General features: G+C 38.8%; 1 protein-coding gene across 3 annotated transcripts in view; it reads left to right on the forward strand.

Moving 5' to 3' along the window:
* Positions 1-21098, forward strand: part of LOC121330941 (cytoplasmic phosphatidylinositol transfer protein 1-like) — a 52139-nt gene extending 31041 nt beyond the window's left edge. For all 3 annotated transcript variants that reach the window (XM_041277936.1, XM_041277938.1, XM_041277937.1), the window contains 2 exons: positions 7651-7714; positions 19241-21098. In XM_041277936.1, the coding sequence (XP_041133870.1) occupies positions 7651-7714; positions 19241-19506 (330 nt within the window). In that variant the 3' untranslated portion in view covers positions 19507-21098. The remainder of the gene's footprint in view (positions 1-7650; positions 7715-19240) is intronic.
* Positions 21099-21352: the final 254 nt, after the last annotated feature.

Raw genomic sequence — 21352 nt, forward strand, 5'->3', positions numbered from 1 at the left:
ACTATTTGGACTAAATGCAAAGCTTTATGTCTGGCGCAAATCCAACACAGCACATCACCTAGGTAACACCATCCCTACTGTGAAGCATGGTGGTGGCAGCATCATGCTATGGGGATGCTTTTCATCGGCAGGGACTGGGAAGTTTGTCACGGTAGTGGGCAAAGTGAATGGAGCTGAATACAGGGAAATCCTTGAGGAAAACCTGCTTCAGTCTGCAAAAGACCTAAGACTGGGACAGAGATTCACCTTTCAGCAGGACAATGACCCCAAGCACACAGCCAAATTGACACTGGACTGGCTTAAAAACAAGAACGTGAATGTCCTAGAGTGGTCCAGTCAAAGACCGGACTTGAATCTGATTGAGAATCTGTGGCATGACTTGAAGATTGCTGTCCACCAACAATCCCCATCCAACTTGACATAGCTTGAACAATTTTGCCAAAAAGAATGGGTGAGATTTACCTGGTAGAGATTTATCCCAAAAGACTCACAGCTGTAATTGCTGCCAAAGGTGGTTCAACCAAGTATGGACTCAGGGGTGAATACTAAAGACATTTCAGTTTTTTTATTTTTATTTTTCATTATCTGTTTCACAATAAAAATCCTCTTGCCTTGAGTAGGTTGTGTAAATCAAAGGGAAAAAAATCCCATTTAAATGCATCAAGAGTTCAGGTTGTACAACAAACTGTGAAAACGTCCAAGGGGGGGGGGGGGGGGGGGGGTGTTAATACTTTCTATAGGCACTGTATACTGATGTCGTCTTTATGCATTGCTCCAATACACATGCTTATTTCCCAATTGAAGACATAAGACTGAGACTTTTCCTTGATTAATAGAAAACATGCATGTGCAAATTGACACACCTAGAGGGGTTTACACACCTCTGTACTCCATGGTACTCTTTTTTTATTGGCAGTGTAAGTTAAGCAAATATAATGAACATGTACTGTTTTTTGTTTCAGATGTTCATTGTGTGTCATAATGTAAAATAGGTTAACATTAACTTAACTGACTACCTGACCTTCTTCATAATGTCTGACCTACTCTTGCGAACCAATTTGAAAATAAATCTTTTTGGAAAAACAAAGTAGTTCTTGTACAATTTCCCTTATGATTCCCATAATACAAAGAATGCCATTGTTAAGATGGTTAATTAATTTTAATAAGCTTCACATAGATGTAGGCTGTATTCAGAATAATGAAATGCAGAACTTGGTACTGTACATCAATTATATTGTAGCTTTCAAACGCAATAATCAAAAACAGCCCTGTACTCTGCATTTAAGTTCCAAAGTTTCCATGACTACCACAATTTGTCAACCTATAACAGGCTTAAGTGTAAATTATACTGAGCCACAGTTGAAAACCATTTCAAATAAATGAACAAATAACAATTGGCCAATAGCTAAAATATATAAGATAAAAACTGTGCAGTTAATTTTTATGAATATAGTAGCACTTGTTAAGACAATTCCATTGTGACACACACATGCTCCCTGTTCAGGTAATGATATGTCAGGAGTCCTATACAAATTAAATAACTATTTATTATGTAAGCATACTTTTTAAAAGTACCCATTTGACATTACACTGAAATAAGATTTTTATGATTGAGCTACCTCAAAACATGCCTGCAGTTGATAGATAGATGTCATTCCTACTATATTAATGCTTGTGAAGGGAGTCCAGTGGTATTTCCCACTAAATGGATGCACAGTTGTGAGTCAAGAAGTATTGCTGTTTTTGCTTACTATACAGTACATTAATGGCTGGTCTAGTGCACTGATAGTGTAAGGATTATTGCCCACATTGTCAAACAGGTAACACAGCTGTAACCATCCATGATGTGGCACAGAACAGAAAAGCCAGAGCATTTGTTATGTTTTTTTTTTTTTGTTGTTTTTTTTTTTTTTTTTAATCTATCTTCCTGCGGTGATTTAGAGGACAGAGCTCAAAACCCAGTGCACTACAGCGGACATTTTGAAAAGAGCTTTGAAACAGATTTTAAAGTTATAAGTCTAAAAAGTTGTCGATTTTAACAATGAAAAGCAAAAAAATTATAGGTACGTTATTTAAACCGTTTATATTTTTCAGAACCCCGCTACTTACCCTTAAATGTTACTTTAAAGCATTTTCATTCTATGATGTCACCTTTTAGTTGAAGATTGATTCTGAGGTTAGTTGCAGCTAAGCAAATGACACAAAACACTGAGGGAATTGCTATAGATTTTAGAAAGCAGGTGTTATGCCAAACATGTGGGTAGCTAACAACATCTGTTTACAGGAACAGCAGGTTGGCACTCATATTATGTGAAAGCCAAAAAGCTTTAAAAGTGGTGCCATGGAATTTTGAAAGGTCTTTGGAAAATGAACTAACACAATTCCAGGAACCCTAACGCTATAAAAACAAAGTACAATCTGTAAAAATGTGATCTGATTTTTGGAAAGAGAAGAGACCTCTGATGCTTATCACTTCCATTGTACGACCTTCAGTAGGATACTAGACTCGACACGTGGAAAACACATGATTTGTGTATTGCTTTTAAACAGGGTTATTTCTGGACAGCCTTGTATTACGTGAGGGCTTAGACATGCTAATTATTCTTTTGAATTGATTACCCATGATGGTATTTATTATTATTATGGTTTTCAGTCATGTCACACAAATCATTTCCAAGAAGCACATTTTCTATTTCTGTTTCCAAAATATTTCTAGGATAGAAATAAGACACCAGTGCCATTGCATGCCAGATCTTCCTTTTGGCGTAATTAGAAACCTATTGTAGCCTAGAATTATGACCAAAAGTTTTGCATCACCCTATACTATTAACTAATTGTGCTTCATAAAGTCAAATAAAACCTGCTGAATAATGATACGTTAACATATTGAATTATTTACCGCTTTATAGTTTTCTATAAACTTAGAAAAATGTGGCGTTTTGAAATCTAACATGAAATACTGTACTACTATTATGGCATCCAGTACACTTTTTTGCCATTTTGAAAAAGTCAACAACAAAGAAACAAATGCACTACAATTTATTTTCTAATTTTACTACAAGTATAAGTGTGTGTGTATATATATATATATATATATATATATATGAGACCAAGAGCTGGTAATTTGTGATTAATTATGGGTGATTGTTAAATGTTTGTATATGCATTAGTTAAGTTAATGTAATTATTGCAGTTTGAAAAACTGTTTTTGACTTGTTAATTGGAACTATTATATAACTCCTGAGTGAATTTGATGTGCTATCCTGATAAAGGCACATTTGTGCATAAAAACCGCTAGATCGCGATGTCTTTTTAAAAATATAATAAAGAAACTATTTAATATTAATATTTTGTAAGCTCTATAAATGTGTTCTTTGCATATGCTCCCTTGAGAAAGAGTAAGTAAAATAAATAATTAGAAAAATATATGTTGTCTCTGAACCAAGCATCACATTTAAATACCAATTTCATGTATAGGTTTCTAAGTACAACTTAACGCCTGACTGTCGGTGGAGACACTGGGGCAATTTACAAGCAAAAACTGAAAAGCGTGACAACAGATCTCTCGCTTTTATGGTCATGGCAGTTCTGTTTCCATGTTTACATGAGAGTTTATTTTAGAGAATTTTGTCATCCAAATGCAAACAACCTCATTAATAATAAAATAATGGGAGGGTTATTTAAATATCACCAAACATTCTGAAAAGAAATGCTGCATGATAAAGGATATCGTTCAAATAATGCATAGGGATTTACATGAGGTTTTACGCGCTAGGAAGAGATGAAAAGAAGGTTACCCCCATCTGTGTAGAATGCAAAGGGCTTGCAGTTAAAACGGTTCATGCTGCCAAGAAGAAGAAAATAATATAGAGTTCCATATTTTACAATTACAGCATATTTGAAATGAAGGCTGGCGCAATTAATGGGGCTGGTATTTCACAGGACGTCTGGGAGGATGAGAATTCCAGCAAATGGTCCGATGCCACTGCCACTGGCGGGTCACCCATTAGCCGGTGCTTCATGCATCATTCATAATTAGGGTTAGGAGTTTGTCACGGAAAAGTTGGACTAAATCACGGACTAGTCACGGTCAGTGTGTTCACAGTCACGGAGAAAATGACATAGGGAGAATAAAGTCACGGGGATAAAAAAATACATAAATTAACTGTCTTTAATAAAAGCTTATTGCGGCGTTGGTGCGCACAGGTTCAGCAAAGAAGCAAGAGACAAGCAAATTAAATTTCAATGTGTTGCTTTTTTATTTGCTATGCAACGGTGACTACTGACTACAGCAGCATTTATAAGCGCTGAACTAAGAGGCACAACGGGAAAGGGTAAGAGACAGCAAGCGTAACACACTGGGGGCGAAAAATACACACGAGAATGAAACACAAAGAGGGTGTGGGGCTGACAAGAGACGTGTACATTAAATTAAGTGCAACCGTACAACAATTAAAACACAAGTGGAACAATAATTTCAATTAAAAAGAGGATCTGTTCAATGTTTGTCCCGCAGCGAATGCTTACAGTTAGTATAATACACACACACACACACTGAATTTATGAACTGTTAACATTTTTAATCAAAGAGCTTAGTTTGATTCAGAATTTTTTTTTTCTTCTCCAAAAACATAAAAAAAAAAATTAATAAAAAGCACAGCAAGTACGGTGTTGGAGCTAGTTCAAAATATGTCATTATTTATAGACTTTATAAACGATAAATGCATTTTTTTTAAATGTGAAAATTAATGTTAATGAGAAACACTTTCTAATAAAATCACATACAGATTGAACACAATTTACTAACATCCCTGCAAGTCACGCACATCAGCAAAAGTCACGGAATCCATGACACCCGCAACCACCGTGACTAAATCCCAGCACTACTCATAATACACTGAAATGAATAAATAATGTTATAAACTGCTGACATCATTGTACTGGTATAAAGCAACATCTCTATATATATATTGGCCGCGAACCTCACTAGGAGAAGCGGATTGATAACAATGGATGCATGAATATTTAACTGATTTGTATTAGTAAGATGGGATAAGGGAAATCTTACGCTACAGAGGAGGATAACGGTGGAAAGAACTTACCCAGAGAAGAGCGTTCTTTTATGTAGGGGAAGTGGAGGAGGTATTTCTTGAAAGTCTATCGTGAAGTATTTTTCACGACTGTCGAGTTTGTTGCTATGGGACTAAATAGGCCAATTAGCGCGCACTTTACCATGCTTTACCAAAGTGTAATGACACATAAGTCGCACACTTTTTTCGCCGTGCACTTTTGGAACGAGCACAATCCTGCGTCATGTGTGCGTGACACATCATGAATGCGCTATAGTAGCGCAATTAAAACTTGCATATAAACCCTGCCAATTACTAGCCTCAAGAGCACAATGCTGCAAATGCAACGAAGTGTACACCTAAGAACAGCAACATTGGGGAAACACAGTTAAAGAAGCTTCAGTATGACTACCTTGCAAATGACGTGCAGTCAGCCCATGATGTATGGGTTGCTGTTTGAGCCTCTGACTCATTTGCTTCCCCTGTTCTTGCAGCAAGGTTAGCTATGTCCCCTCTCAAGGTGAATGAGGGACGGGGCTGCCTGACCTCGTAAGACACATCAGCGCCCTGTTTAGTTGGCTGAGTAGGTTTTTTTTTTATACAATGGCAGGCAACTGGTGATATAAATACAATGTAGGAGAATGGCTGTCAGTGAGCCGTGTCTAGAAATAGAAGCTTTCTGGTGCTGAGCTTCGTGTCTCGGTGATCTCTGTATACAATTCTCTGAGGAGGTGTGAAAATAATGTTTTATTTTTAGTCTGCTCAACATCTCCTTCTGCAGCTGCTGTTGAACAAGATGTAAACCTCTGTGTGATATATATATATATATATATATATATATATATATATATATATATATATATATATATATATATATATATATATATATATATACACACACACACACACACACAGTGCCTTGCAAAAGTATTCAGACCCCTGACCAATTCTCTCATATTACTGAATTACAAATGGTACATGCAATAACAGCTTTAAGTCTTTTGGGGTAAGTATGTACCAGCTTTGCACACAGTGTCGGAGTGATTTTTGCCCAGGTTGTTCAGGTTGGTTGGATGATGCTTGTGGACCGCAGTTTTCAAATAGTGCCACAGATTCTCAATGGGATTGAGATCAGGACTTTGACTGGGCCAATGTAGGATATTCACCTTTTTGTTCTTGAGCCACTCCAATATTGCTTTGGCCTTGTACTTGGGATCATTGTCCTGCTGAAAGGTGAATTTCCTCCCAAGCTTCGGTTTTTTAGTGGACTGAAGCAGATTCTCTTGCAGTATTTTCCTGTATTTTGCTCCATCCATTCTTTCTTCAATTGTAACAAGATGCCCAGTCCCTGCTGATGAGAAGCATCCCCACAGCATGATGCTGCCACCACCATACTTCACTGTAGGGATGGTGTGTCCTGAGGCATGGGCAGTGTTAGGTTTGTGACACACATAGCGCTTTGAGTTTTGGCCAAAAAGCTCTATCTTGGTCTCATCTGACCACAAAACCTTTTCCCACATCGCAGCTGGGTCACTCTCATGCTTTCTGGCAAACTCCAGACGTGCTTTCAGATAGTACTTTTTGAGTAACGGCTTCTTTCTTGCCACCCTCCCATATAGGCTAGTGTTATGCAGAGCTCTTGATATGGTTGACTGGTGCACCATTACTCCACTCTCAGCCACTGAACTCTGTAGCTCCTTCAAAGTGATTGTTGGCCTCTCTGTAGCTTCTCTCACAAGTCTCCTTCTTGTTTGACCGCTGAGTTTTGAGGGACGGCCTTTTCTTGGCAGTGCCTGGATGGTGTGATGCAGCTTCCACTTCCTGATTATTGATCCAACTGTGCTCACTGGGATATCCAAACACTTGGATATTAGTTTGTACCCTTTCCCTAATCTATGCATTTGTATTACTTTATCTCTAACTTCTGTAGAATGCTCTTTGGTCTTCATTTTCCTTCAGATTCACAGCCTTACCAATGATTCTTCAACAGTGGGGTTTTTATCCAGAAAATGTGACAGCAACTAATGGTTCACAGGTGGAGGCCAATGGTAAGGTAATTTCGTCCTCGTTAGGGCAATTTCTTTCATCGGTGCAAACTGGGAGCTTCCACAGCACAGGGGTTGAATACTTATGCAAGCAAGATATTTCAGTTTTTTATTTTTCTTAAAAATATTTCCCAACTTAAAACCAATGTCACCTTGAAATAACTGATTCTGAGTTTCAGTGTTTAAAAATAAAATATCAAACAGAACAAAATTTTTCAATGTATCATTTGTTATTCAGTAATATGAGAGAATTGGTCAGGGGTCTGAATACTTTTTCAAGGCACTGTATATGCATTTATACATGTGCTAACATATACTATTTACATTTTTAAGACAACATGACCAGTCTATTCAAATTTGTTCTAAATAATGCCACTGTTTAAATATTAAATTAGTACCATTTTACTTCCCCATTTTAAGACAAACATGCACGCACAAAAAATATGTTTGTCGAAATGATTTTTAAATGACCGTGCTATTTGCTGCAGATCTGGGACTGTGTAGATTAATTAATAAATCCCTTTGTATTTTCTCAGGTCATCCAGGATATCCTGTTAATAGGACACCGGCAGGCCTTTGCGTGGGTGGACGAGTGGTACAGTAAGTATCTAATTTTAAAAACGTTTGTCCTTTAGAGACGCCACTCACTGGGACTGCCTCTGTCACTAACCATCCACTTGGTTCCACAGGATTTAATTAGATGCTGTTTCTTTGCTCCTGTGTATTGCTGTGGAACATGTACCTCAGGTTTCTATGTACTAACATGTTTTAGCCCTTTCCATTTCCAGATATTTCATTACCTATTTAAACACACTGTATGTTAGATGTGTCTTTGTAGTATAAGTAGAATGAGAGATACAATACTGACATTGTGTTAACTGCTGAAAGTTCTTATGATCACATCTTGTCTTTGTATATGTGTGTTTAAAGAGGTAAAACAAGTATACAGGTGCATACAAAACCACAACAAAAACAAAACACATAAACACGTATCTAAATATATCTAATGCTAAAGGGTAAGATACTGTAAGATACTGTGCTGATGCGCTGGGGAGGCAAAATGAGCTGACCCCTGGAGCCAGCATTACACTTCAGCAATCAACACCAGACAGAAGGATATCTACATCATCAGATGAAAAACAATGCAAATGGATGGAGATGCAGATGGATCACATTAGTTTACTGCAAAGCTACGTCTTAGTTGGTGCTTATCTTGGCAAGAGCCGAGTTCAAATCTGCATGAAGTTCAACATCTACGCTCCTGTAATGGAAATCATGAAGATCTGGATACATCCAGTGACTGCTGTGAATAGTGCAACAGGCAACAAGGGAAAGACCTTGTGACAGCATGGAGACACAGCTGACAGGAGGAAAGAGACCCCATTGGGGCTGGCAAGGGTTAGCTACCCTGGTCGGCAGTATCCAGCTCTTTGTTTTCAAAGGTAAACAGGATGACGGAGACACCCGCCCAAGATTTCTAAGAAATTAAAGAGAAAAATACCCCTAGAGTCTGTGAGAGCAGGGGCGGAAGATGACTCAACGTTGGATAACACTGTTAACGATTTAGGAATGGAAACGGATATGAGAATGGAGAGCACTTCACAAAAGACTAGTTCAAGATCTGTAGTTAGCAAAGACATGGAACTCCAGGTTTTGTCTGCGGCTGGAGCAAGGTAACAACGGTCAGGGGTTTGAAGATTCATCAAGTGAGAATGAAATGCTTGAGGGAGAAGGGATAAGGGCCTTGCATTGATCAATACTTCTTACGAAGTCAGTCGAGTGAAATCCAGCATCAGGAAGCAAACCACAGTTCGCAGGATATCAGCACCCCTGTCGTAGATGTGAGGAGGACTTGCATGGATAAAACTAGTGATGAACCTAATGATCCTTGCGAACCCAATCAGACAAACCAGCGTAAGAGAGAAAAGAACCTCAACGGACACAAGCCTGGAGTTAAATGGCCAAGAGTTTGTGAGAAAACAGCGTGGGACACAGTAAACACGGATCTCTGTTTTACTTTGGAAAGGTTAGATGGAACAGTTGAAAAGAAGCTGGATAAATTTGGGGACACCATCTACGCATTTGGATGCAAGAGGTTTGGAATTGAAAAAAGGAAGGAAAAAGTACAAACTATTCCTGGAAAGTCTAGACTGCAGCAGGAGATTGAACGCTTAGTTAGAGAAAGGAGGCAGTTGAGGAAGCAATGGAGAAAAGCAGAACAAAGTCAGAATGAGGGACTCCATCTGTTACAAAGGGTAATAAAAGATAAGCTTGCAACATTGCGCAGAGCTGAGCGCCTACGGAAACAATACAAAAAGAAAAAGCGTGCGAGAACAAACTTTTATAAAAATCCATTCAAATTTGTAAAGAAGATATTCACCAGTGAGAAAAAAGGCACACTAAAATCATCAAAGTTTGAGCTGGAGAGATATTTGGAGGAGCATCTCTATAATTAAAGGCAAATAAGTAAATAAAAGGTTCTACATTAATGGTGAGGCAATACCAACAGTGTCCAAGAAGCCAGTGAAAAGTCTAGGGAGATGGTTTGACGGGGATCTAAAGGACACAGTTTGTGTGGGAGAAATTAGACAACAAGCAGTGGAAGGGTTGAACAGCATAAACAGCAGCGCTTTACCAGGCAAACTGAAACTCTGGTTTTCAGTTTGTTTTACTGCCAAGACTGCTGTGGCCACTGACTGTGTACAAGGTTTCCTTGACAACAGTTGAGAAGCTGGAAGCTTTAATCGGTTCATACGTCAGGAAATGTTTGGGAGTTCCACGCTGCCTCAGCAGAATGGGACTTTATAGTAATGGAATACTGCAGCTACCAATCTCTGCTCTAACCAAGGAGTTTAAGTGCGCCAAAGCCCGACTGGAAATGACATTAGTAGATTCACACGACAGATGCATAAGGGAGGCAGCACCTGTGTTGCAAACTGGAAGAATGGGAGAATGGATGAGATGGGAGAGTGTGGAACAACACAAAATCGGCTGGCAAGACCTGTGGACAATGGAACAGAGCAGGATCAGTTTCCTCATCTCCCATCACCACAGAACCTAAACCTCTGGGTGGGTGAGGATCCCTCATGTCCTTTGTGTTCATCATCTGCAACATTAAGGCACATTTTGACAGGATGTATGGTGGGTCTTAGCCAAGGATGGTTTACTTGGCGCCATGACCAGGTGCTGCGATGTTTGGCCTTAGCATTGGAAGACAAGCGTAACCTGACCAATAAGTTGCCACCAGTTCCATCAAAGCATTACACACAAAAGACAATATTCCTCCGTCCAGGAGAGCAACCATCAAGAAAAGGTGTTAAAATCAAGCCTCACTCAGGACAACTGGAAGCTGCTAGAGACTGGAAGATGCTGGCAGATGTTGGTCAAGGCTTATTTTTCCACTAACCACTACTACCACTAACCTTCGACCAGACATTGTCTTGTGGTCTGGATCAGCATGCCTTGTTCATCTGGTAGAGTTAACAGTGCCATGGGAAGATGCTGTGGATGAGGCGTGTGAGAGGAAGAAACTTTGATATGCTTAACTAGCTGCTGAAGCGGAACAGCAAGGATGGAGAGTCCGAGTTTACCCAGTGGAAGTGGGTTGTCGAGGATTTGTGGCACACTCTACAACCCGGTTTCTCAGAGACGTCGGGTTCAGTGGCCAAGAGTTGCATCGCACAGTGAAGAACTTATCTGAAGCAGCAGAAAGGAGCAGCAACTGGCTGTGGTTGAGACGGAACGATTCTGGATGGGGATCTCAAGCACAATAAAAGGAAAGCAATGCTGATGTACAGGTAAGTAAGATGGGCTGAGCTGAGTGGGGGATGGAGGGGGGTGATGCTGGGACGCCAGAAGCACTGTTGAGCCCTCTTGAGGTGTCGTGGGCTAGTCAACGAAACACTGAGGATGAAAGGTGCCCACTTGAAGACCCCAGAGATGTACCCTACTTAGCTCAATCCAGACGGTTGTCATGCTGATGCGCTGGGGAGACCACACTGGGTTGATCTCCTTGGGCAGCATCACAGCCGTTGTGTATGCTGATGCGCTGGGGAGGCAAAATGAGCTACGTCTTAGTTGGTGCTTATCTTGGCGAGAGCCGAGTTCAGATCAGCATGAAGTTCAACATCTACTCTCATGTAATGGAAATCTCCCCATTTGACAGAATTGTGAAAATTAGTTAGTCAGAAATGAGAGAGAAGGTTGTTGTATTCAGTATATTCATGACAATTCATGTTTTGATCAAATCCTTTGTGATATGTCAAACGAATCCTTGATACCATGATACCTGATACAATTATATGTTTAGTGTCTCTCCAGGCTTTGGAATCTCTTTAGACTAATCACACACAAGGATTTGTTATAAAACCATAGATCCACACACAAAAAATCCAATAGTTTATGCTGTATCTTGGGTGTATGGCCTGGAAAGAGTTAAAAGGTCACTTCTCTACTGGCTAACAGGAGCACTGATCTGTTTATGTCTTCTTAAACGAACAGTCCTGGGAAAAATTGTAGTGTGTTCATTTATTAGTAAACTTACACACATCTTGTTAAACTAATGACTTGAGATATATAAATAAAAAGCACCACAGCATTTGTGTTTCCCAGGACAGCTGATTTGTGAGCACCAACAAGTTATCTGTGATCTGTATGTCACCTGTAGGTCCATTTTATCAGAGCTTAATCCATTCGATGCTGGGCACAAGCACTCCAATCTGCAAACTAACTATTTCTAGAGAACTACTAACACGCTCCTTTATTGGTAAAGCCTTTATTGCTGCCTGCTGCTCCGTGCTTCTCGAGAGAGGAGATCCAGGCTGGGGCCCAACTGGTTGTATCAAAGACTGTAATAAAAAGAAAGGGGGTCAAAATGTTGTATCAGGGTGGATAGGTCATTCATTTTCCCTTTACCTTGTTCTCACAGCACAAGTTCTATATTAGCTGAATGAGAGCTAGGTTTCTCGAAGAGAATCGGTTTCTCAAAGAGAATCATTCTACATCAGGACACCAAGAATATTGATGTAGACTTTATTAAATATATTTTAAACAAAAACAGGCATGTTCAGGAGAACTCGGTAATGTCATTTACCTTTACTGCTTCTTAAAAAAAAGGTACAAATAAATAAATAAACAGTCTTCAACTATAACACTGAAAGATAATTGTAAATAAATCTCTGTGTACCCTGTGTGAGAAATAACTTGTAAAATCTGTAAGCACTTCCTGCTGTTTCCCTGGATACAGGAGTACTAACTGACATCCAGGTAGAATACATTCTTCATCCAAAAAGTATTTCCCTGCTGTGTCAATATTTACCCACCATTAAAACGGTCTTAAAATAGTCTTAAATCAATAGCATGGGCTTTAAGCTGATGTTCTGGAGGCAGGATCGGGAACTACAAAGTGAGGGTGCAGTGTAATATTGTCTAATGCAGGACAGTGTTTAGAGTAGAGATTCTTAAAATCAGGGTGAAGTGGATAAAAAGCTTGGTATCAACATTGAACAAATATTTAAGTCTCTGGGATGGTATAATAATATTGTGACTATAAAGGGACAGATCTACTAGTGTGTTCTAGTGCGTTCTAAGTGAGGTTCAAAGCTTCAGAACTACATTTTAAATTAAGGGCTCCTACACATGGAAGCTGTTGTTTTTTGAGTTCTGAAACATTTTTACTTAGAAAAAAGGGAAGCAAACTTTGCTTTGTAACTCAGACCTATAGTGTTTTCTATAGCAAGTATGCGTGTCTTGGTTCTTATGGGACTTAAGATGAGACAGAACTTAATCACAAGGGTAGAATGTAAGGTAAACATGTCAATGGGGATGATATGTATTATTAGAGTTGAATAGGTCATTTAGTATGCTTCAAGGGGAATAGGCTACAACCATTTAGACTCCAGTTGGATCAGTTTCATAGCAAGTCCATAAGTTATTTGGAAAGCTAATCTAGGTCAGGGTTTTAAAAATAACTTGCAGCTGAGAAATAGGTTAAAGGCATGGGGTCTCAAATAGCACAGACCCCTGGCTTGGAGTTGCTAACCTTACCATTGTGGCCTCCAGTGCCACATTTAATGTGTACAGTGATGGCCAAAAGTTTTGCATCACCTAGAATTTTAGGATTGAGACATAATTAACTTCTGCGATTTAACACGTTAATTTCTTTGGAGGTAAATGTTTTAACGCGCGTTAATCACACTCCTCTGTCTTGACCCTCTTAGCATGCCGTAGTTCATTCCCTGCGGCACCATTTTAATATACAGTACTCGAGCGCATGCAAAATAATGAGTGCAGTCTACGTTTGCATAGAGAGTTAGTCCTATAACTGCATTATGGAGTGAAGTACTAAAAGTGAAGAACTTTCTGATGTAAAAAAACTTTGTGACTTATCCACTGTCAAATTGAGTTTCAGTTTCAAAAACGTAGGCTACATCTAATCTGCGTTTCACTTCTCAAAATACACTTTCTAGTAACAACACAATAAATGAAACCTGTTAGTTTCGACAGAGTACACTTTTAGAAATTCATCCTTGAATCAAGCGAAGTATGATTATATATAAAAAGTAAGACTGCTGTGTACCAAAATGATCCATAAGAAAAATGAAAAAAGAAAAGGATATTTTAGGTACTTAAAAAGGTAGAATAATTGATTACAAATCAATTATCGGGATGTTTCGGATTATAAGTCCTTCATCGGCTGAATACAAAAAAGTTTTTAATTGCAAGATTAATCGTGAGTCTTTATTTTTTTTAAACATTTGACAGCCCTAAAAAAATATTAATATATATGAACATAATTTAGATATTTTATTTAACATAATGTAATCAAAGAAACTGCAAAATTATATTGCTAAAAGTCTACCGGAAGCCATAATAGTAGTACGGAATTTCATGTTAGATTTTGAAATGTCACATTTTTCAGTTTGTCAGTTTTTCATTAAGTATATGTAAAACTACAAAGCAGTATGTAATTCAATATTTTAACATTACATTATTCAGCAGGTTTCGTATGAAGCAAAATTAGTTACTTCTATAGGGTTACGCAAAATTTTTGAAAATTGCTGTGCTGTAGGTTAAAAGCATGGGGTCTCAAATGGCACAGACCCAACCCTGGACTCGATTTACTATCCTTACCATTGTGGCCTCCAGTGACACACATAGTGTGAATATCTGTATTTTTTAAAGGAATATGGTCAAGCCTTTATTGTTTTTAAGTAAGCCTAGAATTTAGCAGCCTACTTCATATGTAACACAAACATGTACAGGTAACCAACTAAAGGCCAAATCAGTTCAGTTTCAACATTACTATGCAAATATTGTATGGCTTTTCTAAGGAAAACCTAAAAGCCCTATTGGAGGCTTTGAAAATAGATCCATAGTAAATATGATCTTGAAATGGATTGGATACCCTGGGGTATGCAAAAACAAAATTAGAAAAGCAAACTAGTTTTATGTAAATTGCAAAATACTGAAATAATGAATACTTTAATGTATGCAAAATACTAGTGATTCTTAGCATTTATTCCTCAATTTGAATTTTATGAGCAAGTTGATAATGGAATGTCTCTAAAACATTTGCACTGGCAAGAGACAACCTGTTTACCATGCAATCTCCCTGTGAACTATAGTAGTTTTAAAGATTTCAAATGGATTTTCCACTTTTTCAAAATTATGTTCATCACTGAAGGTTTTTTTTGTTTTGTTTTGTTTTACGTAGTCCTTAAAGTTTTACAGGTGTTGGTTTTATGTTTGTGAATTTCAAGGTAAACTTTGCCCTCTAGTGTAAAACATTGGGCAACGCAAGTTAATGATTCCATTGGTGAAGATCCCTACAATTACTTCAGACGGTGGCAATTTTATGACGTTTACATCAACAGTGACTGGATAGACCCCACACAGACATACACATGACTATAAGGGCTTGACCAAGTTTGATGTTTATACAGATGAAAGTTAAATTGGCAGTGAGCAGCTAATGTAAAATTTTCCACAGACATGACATTGGAGGATGTGCGGAAATACGTGAATCAGATGCAAGTGGCCACAAACCAAAAACTGGGGTGCCAAGATCCATAGCTATCAATCTCCACAATGTATGTTTTTGTTTCATTTGTATTTATTTTATTTATCTATTTTTCCACAAGATCTCTTCATATTAAATGATGATTTATGTTTAGGAAAATGAAAATCTTGTTTTTAAAACTTATTTTACATTGGGATTTTGGTGGAGGTGGTCCCCTCGCCTTTTCCTTCGGCCATGGTGGTCCTGGGTCTTCTGTCAGAGGCGTCCATTTAACCCCTTTGGTGACCCGTGAGCTTATGTGAAGAGGTACCCGTTTCACCCCCGTTCTACCCCCTAAGTCGAATTGACTTTTCACTGGTCGGGGGCTTTCCCTGTAGAGACATCTGACAACACACACTGTTGTGGCACGGACCGTCCTTCGGTGGCGAAACTGGCAGTGGAGATGCTTTGGCGGTGGTGGGCACTACAGTAGTGCCGATGCTGGTAGTGGTGGCACTGGTCGTGGTGAGGGGCACTCCACCACCGTGTTATGCTGGGCACTCTGGCAGTGGAGGTGCAGGTAGCAACGCTGCTGGGCACCCGTGAGACATGTCAGCCGGCTTTCGCCATCCTTCAGCAGCCCGTGTAGCGGTTGGGGACGTTGGTCCGAAAGCGGTAGGAAGTCGTTGAAACTGGAGCCGGGGAAGTTTCTCCCCCTACCGGCTCTGGAAACGGCAGCTTTGACCTCGGCCCCCTTCAAAGAGGAGATGGCAGTGACCAATCCCCTTCCGCTGCTGAGATGGAAACGCTCCTCTCCCCTTTTCACTGGAGATGGCAGTGGATGACTCCCCTTCTGACTCTCAGGAGGGGGAAAACAGACCTCTCCCCCCACCTCTAGGGAAGACTGAGGGTCCTGCCACTGCTCGCCTCTGGGAATGGCTGGACCTCCCCTTTCTCCGAAGACAGTGCGAGTCGTTCCTCCTTCTGATATTGGAGGGGGTAGCATACCAGTCCGTGCCCGGACTCCCCGCACTATAACCTCCCCCATCGTTGGTCCCCACGAGGCATGAGGGCGTCCACTCTGATCTGCTGACAGTAGATCCTCTCGTAGGCAGAAGGGCCTATCTCCCTCCTCTTCCAGCAGGGAGACCGAAAGGTCGTTTTGGGCTTAAAAGCAAGCCATTCATCCAGGGATTCCACCTCATTTCTTGCGTACACCATCCCAAAGGGGGTCTTTATGAACGCACTCCTGGTAGTTTCTGGTGCCCAGAACTCCACACCTGTCCCGCAAATCGAATCCGGGTTTGAGCTCTCTGCAGGGCCTCTAGCTCCTTAGTGGGAAGTCGAAAGACGACGGAGATTTTTTTTTAGCATAAAAATTCAATTACTTATAAACAGTGCATCGTACAGTTTTCTGAATAGTTTTGGTATACCATGAGATATTTCACTTTTTTGGAAACTCTTGTAGCTCATCTAAGTCCACATCAGAGGCAGACGAGTATGACTCGGGATTGCTCTTACTTCATCGAAAAATTAGGTTTTCTGAAACCATCTCAGCAACATTCTCCACAGAAAAAAAAAACTTTTTTTTCTTAGGCACATACATACTTTATCTTGTAGGTCATAAGTAGAAGGTCCAGTGTATTTGGAAGACATTTGATATATTTCTGCAATAAATTCATTGCAGCACGTTATGAAAAAAATAACGGCACTGGTGGACTTTCTTTCGTGCTTCCGTACCGTCCCAAGCTATGCATTTCAGGAAGAGATTACTTTTTGGTCCGTGTGGTTATAGTGACTGAAAAACATCAGCACCAACATCCTCATTGTATCGTCAGAATGTAGGGCTGACATAACGTGCTTACATCCCGACTTAAACGACGATTGGGAAACTTTTTTCTTTCAAAACACTAGCTACTCCTTTCACCTCTTACGCCACCCTGTCCTGCATGCGGAACATGGTACTGCAATTACACATTACATATCATAAATCATCTGTAATATTATTACAAAAGCAAAAGAGCAAAAAAAAGCTGACTCAATATCAAAATCGTTGTTTTCCTACCATCAAACAGCAAAATAATTTTCTGAATTCTCCATTTCACCGCTGAGATATCCCTTTCCCAATGTGTCTAGTGCCTCATGGTTCAAAAACAACTCTAGTTGACTAGTTCTGCGTTTGGCTGCTCTGGCCTTGCAACTGTCTGTTGATGGTGAAATCTTACGTTGTAGGGGAGGTCAGAAGCTGTACAATCGTACCTTGACTTTGTAGCCTAATCCATTGAAGAGTAATCGATGTACGCAAGTAAACACACCACCTGTATTGGAAGGAGAACGCAGCGTTACGCACTGCGGATCAAGGTTTCTTACCATTTTCTGATAATTTTTCAAATCGTAAAATTTGTAAATTGAACGAAATGTCAAGGAGTGTTCCAAAGCATCCCCAAAAAAGTCGATTCAGTCTTTTTGAAGTTTTGGAGGAGATGGATAATAGTGAAAGTGACGTTGAAAACGATCAACTTTCTGTGTTGGAGAGCGCTGATTCAGTGTCTGAAGCAGCATTTGAAGATGGTTTGGATCCTCTTCAGGATTTGTAAGTATAATGGATCCACACTACAGTTATTATTATTATTATTATTATTATTATTATTATTATTATTATTATTATTATTATTATTATAACATTGAGCATTTTAGGGATGTAAATAGTTAATTTGTTCATTTTGTACAGTTCGTGTTGTTATTAGGTTTTTGTTCAGTTTTATTCATTGTTTGAAATGGAAAATATTTGATTTGATGAAGTAAACAGTTTATTTTGAAAAAAGAGACTCATTATTTTGCTTCTTGACATTTACATACTTTCAAGCAAGTGAGTAAAAAAAATACAGAGTCAGGTAAGGAAAATTCAAGTTACAAAAAAGTTTCAGTAACAACATTCTCCATCACAAAGACACAGTTATGTGCCTGACAGTTGTGGCATATGAATTGAGAGTATTTGTCATGCATACTCGTCATGGATACATTTTGGGAACCCCAAAGCTCTCCAAAAAGGCCACTTTTTGAATGAAATATTGGACAAAAAATGAAAAATAGGTTTACAATGTCTAATTCATGTGGCATTGTATAGCATGTGAGGTACCAGAAGGTAACATCCCTTTTAGAACTTTCTCAAGAAACTGGTGTATGACTGGCCATAAAGATTTACACAATATTAATTTTTGGAGAGGTTTGGGGACCCTTGGGCCTAGCTTTGTAAAAACTCATGTACTATTTGATCCCTTTTGTGCTGTTTTTTTAATATATTTTTTCTAAATATCTCCCTCCAGGGTGGTACTGAGTAAGACTGATCAAATCTGAGGTTTTAGTCCTGATGCCCAAGTGGTTACCTTGAACTCAAGCCCTGAACCAGCCTGTGCTGTGTATACTTTGGAAGATAATTTGATTTATTTAAGGCCACAGCCCCCCCAAGTGGAAATTGCCTGTGTGGGGGCTGGGGGTTTAACAGGTTTTAAGCACAGCGCTTAAAACTAGATGTGTTTTCATAACTGTTTCCCTGATGAAGTCTAATGAAAAAATATAGATTAACTTGATACTTAATTTGTTGAACGAACCATGTTCTCATACTAATTTAAATAGCTATTAAGATTTAAAAGTGGCGTTTGCTTGTTAAATCATATCTAATTGTCTGTGACTGGGCTTCAGATTTGATTTTAAATAGCAAAGGTTAACTGACACATTTTCTTTGCAATTTAGTTTAATGGTTTGAATCCAGTTTTTTAAATTCATTATTTTGTAGTAATACAAATGTGCTCATTTTTATAAATTTTGTAGTAATACAACTGTGCCAATGTAATGGTATAAAGCAGCTCTTTACTGTATGATGGCCGAGGCAAGCCTAAACCATGTTGGTGTAAGAGGCGATAAACCTTGTTTGAGTTCTCTTGTGTTTTTTTTTTTTAAAGGTTACATTTTAACTTTTATCCATTCTAATAATTGAATTTGGAAAGGGATGTGAAAGTGTCAATTAAAATTAGTTCTATTCCCTATAGTTTGTGTTTTTTGATATTCTGTGGGGTCAATTGTGATATGCATTGAATTGCAGTACTAGTGATTTCTTTCCTTGGTAGATATGACCATGGATGAAGTCCGGAAGTATGAGAGGGACACACAGGAGGCCACCAACGAGAAGATTGGGCCGATGGCTCCCACAGTCTGCGTCAGTGAGATGTCCAAGCCATCCACTTCCCTCAGCGCCCCTTCCAGCGCTCCCTCCACCCCCGTCAATGGAGACCCTCCCGACTTCCTCAACGTTCCCAAAGACCGGCAGCGCAAGAAATCTGCTCCCGAAATGCTTACCCTCCCAGAGCTGAGGGAACGCTCACACCCCAAATAGAGTTCCAACTGGATGCACCACCAAAACTCTCTTTTTTTTTGTTTTGTACTGCAGCTAAAAAACTATAATAAAAAAACTATAATAAACACACACACACACACACACACACACACCCTATTGAATATTGAACCTTAAGAGTTTTTATTTTGTATTCAGTTGGAGTCTTTAAGATAGATGATGACAGTTGGTTATAGCTGACTTTAAGGTAAAACAGTACTGGGCACCGGGGCTCAATTAGTTGATGGTATCACTGTTTACTTGAGCTTTCTTATTGCAGGTTCAAATTCTGATAAGCTGAATAGTGTTTTAATGTTAATAGTTTCCAGATTATGTCATTTGCTCTTTAGCCTTGGTGTTTACTGCTTTATCCTTTAAAAAAAACTGTATTTGTTATTTAATAATAATCAAAAGTCCTGCATCATAATGTAGTTTGCTTTTAACCTACTGTACATGCAGATTAGGAATAAAAAACATTTAGCAAATGGTCTTGTAATACATGGTTAGCATAGAGGCTCAGTAATGTTAGTTTACTGTGATGCAGGACTTTTGAATAGCCCCACATAATGTATAATGTGGAGAAGCAGTTATTTGATAAAAAAATGTAACTGAATAAGTTGCAAGTGCATCCTCTCTTATGCAACAAATATGAACACCACTGTGCAAAATGCCTTTTAAGGCACCCGATACAGTGTTGTGTGTGCATTTTCCACTAACATTTGACTGCTCCCCCCCCCAAAGACGGTTCAATAGACAAGGAATAGTAAATGTCACTTTAAATAACCTCTAATCTCTCATTCTTTTAAAATGCATGCTTCGTTGGCTCAGCATTGCAGCAGACTGAAGCTCTATAATTCAGTGATTTATCTTCACCCATTCTTTATGTCTGTCTACCATCCCAATGTTTGTAGGAAATAAAGCTCTTGCTAAATCACTTCAGAAATCTCACTTATACTGAAGGTTGTCCAAATGATAATGTAATTTTTAATTTTTTTTTTCTTGTCCGGGCTAAACCTAATAGCAAATTTTGGACAGCATCCATTAGATTAATGTATATGTATATATCATTACTGTGCTCTTTCATTATAATCCTAGTTATAAAGCCATAGATAAGAGCTGTTTGTGTTCTGCTCTAATGAGAATGCTATTAAAATAAGGTTATGTGAGCAATGAAGGCACAACCAGAATATAATAAGTTCCATACTATTAAGTGACTTTATAACACAGAAGAAGTGCACATGTTTAATACTGAATGATGCACAGACTACTGCCTACTGTATATATTTAATGCTTGCACTGAAGACATTTACAAAGCCGCCTGATGTAATAATTTCATAAATATGCCTCCCTTTTTTCTTTATGAAACTGACGTATTGTTATTTCACTTTGCGGTACAACAATTAACCCCACTGGTGCCTATTTGGTTGCTGGTTTCCAAGACAACGCAATCAGTAGTTACGCCTCGGTCTTTTATTTGCAAGGAAGAATTACATAGAAGAGGGGCTAGCTTGTGGCACTGCTAATAGAAATCAGATGGGTCGTAGCAGTTAACTGCAGAATGCACTTTTTTTTAATTAAAGATGTTTTCCATGCTGCTCTATGTTTCCTTCTCTTGTTATTTATCTCTATTTATTTATATATTATTTTGTAAAAGGTCAGATGTTGGCGGTTTGTCAACTAAGAACATACTTTTATCTGAGGCTTTTATCCAGTTCTTGAAAAATGTTGTAACATTACAGTAGTGTCCAGTTTTTTTTCTTTTTTTTAAAATGTAGTTAATGAACAATTACTGCACACCCACCCCCCCCCCCCCCCATTTTTTTTTTTTTTTTTTTTTTTTTTTTTTTTT

This window comes from Polyodon spathula, chromosome 18 (genome assembly GCF_017654505.1).
Source record: "Polyodon spathula isolate WHYD16114869_AA chromosome 18, ASM1765450v1, whole genome shotgun sequence".
NCBI classification, from domain to species: domain Eukaryota; kingdom Metazoa; phylum Chordata; class Actinopteri; order Acipenseriformes; family Polyodontidae; genus Polyodon; species Polyodon spathula.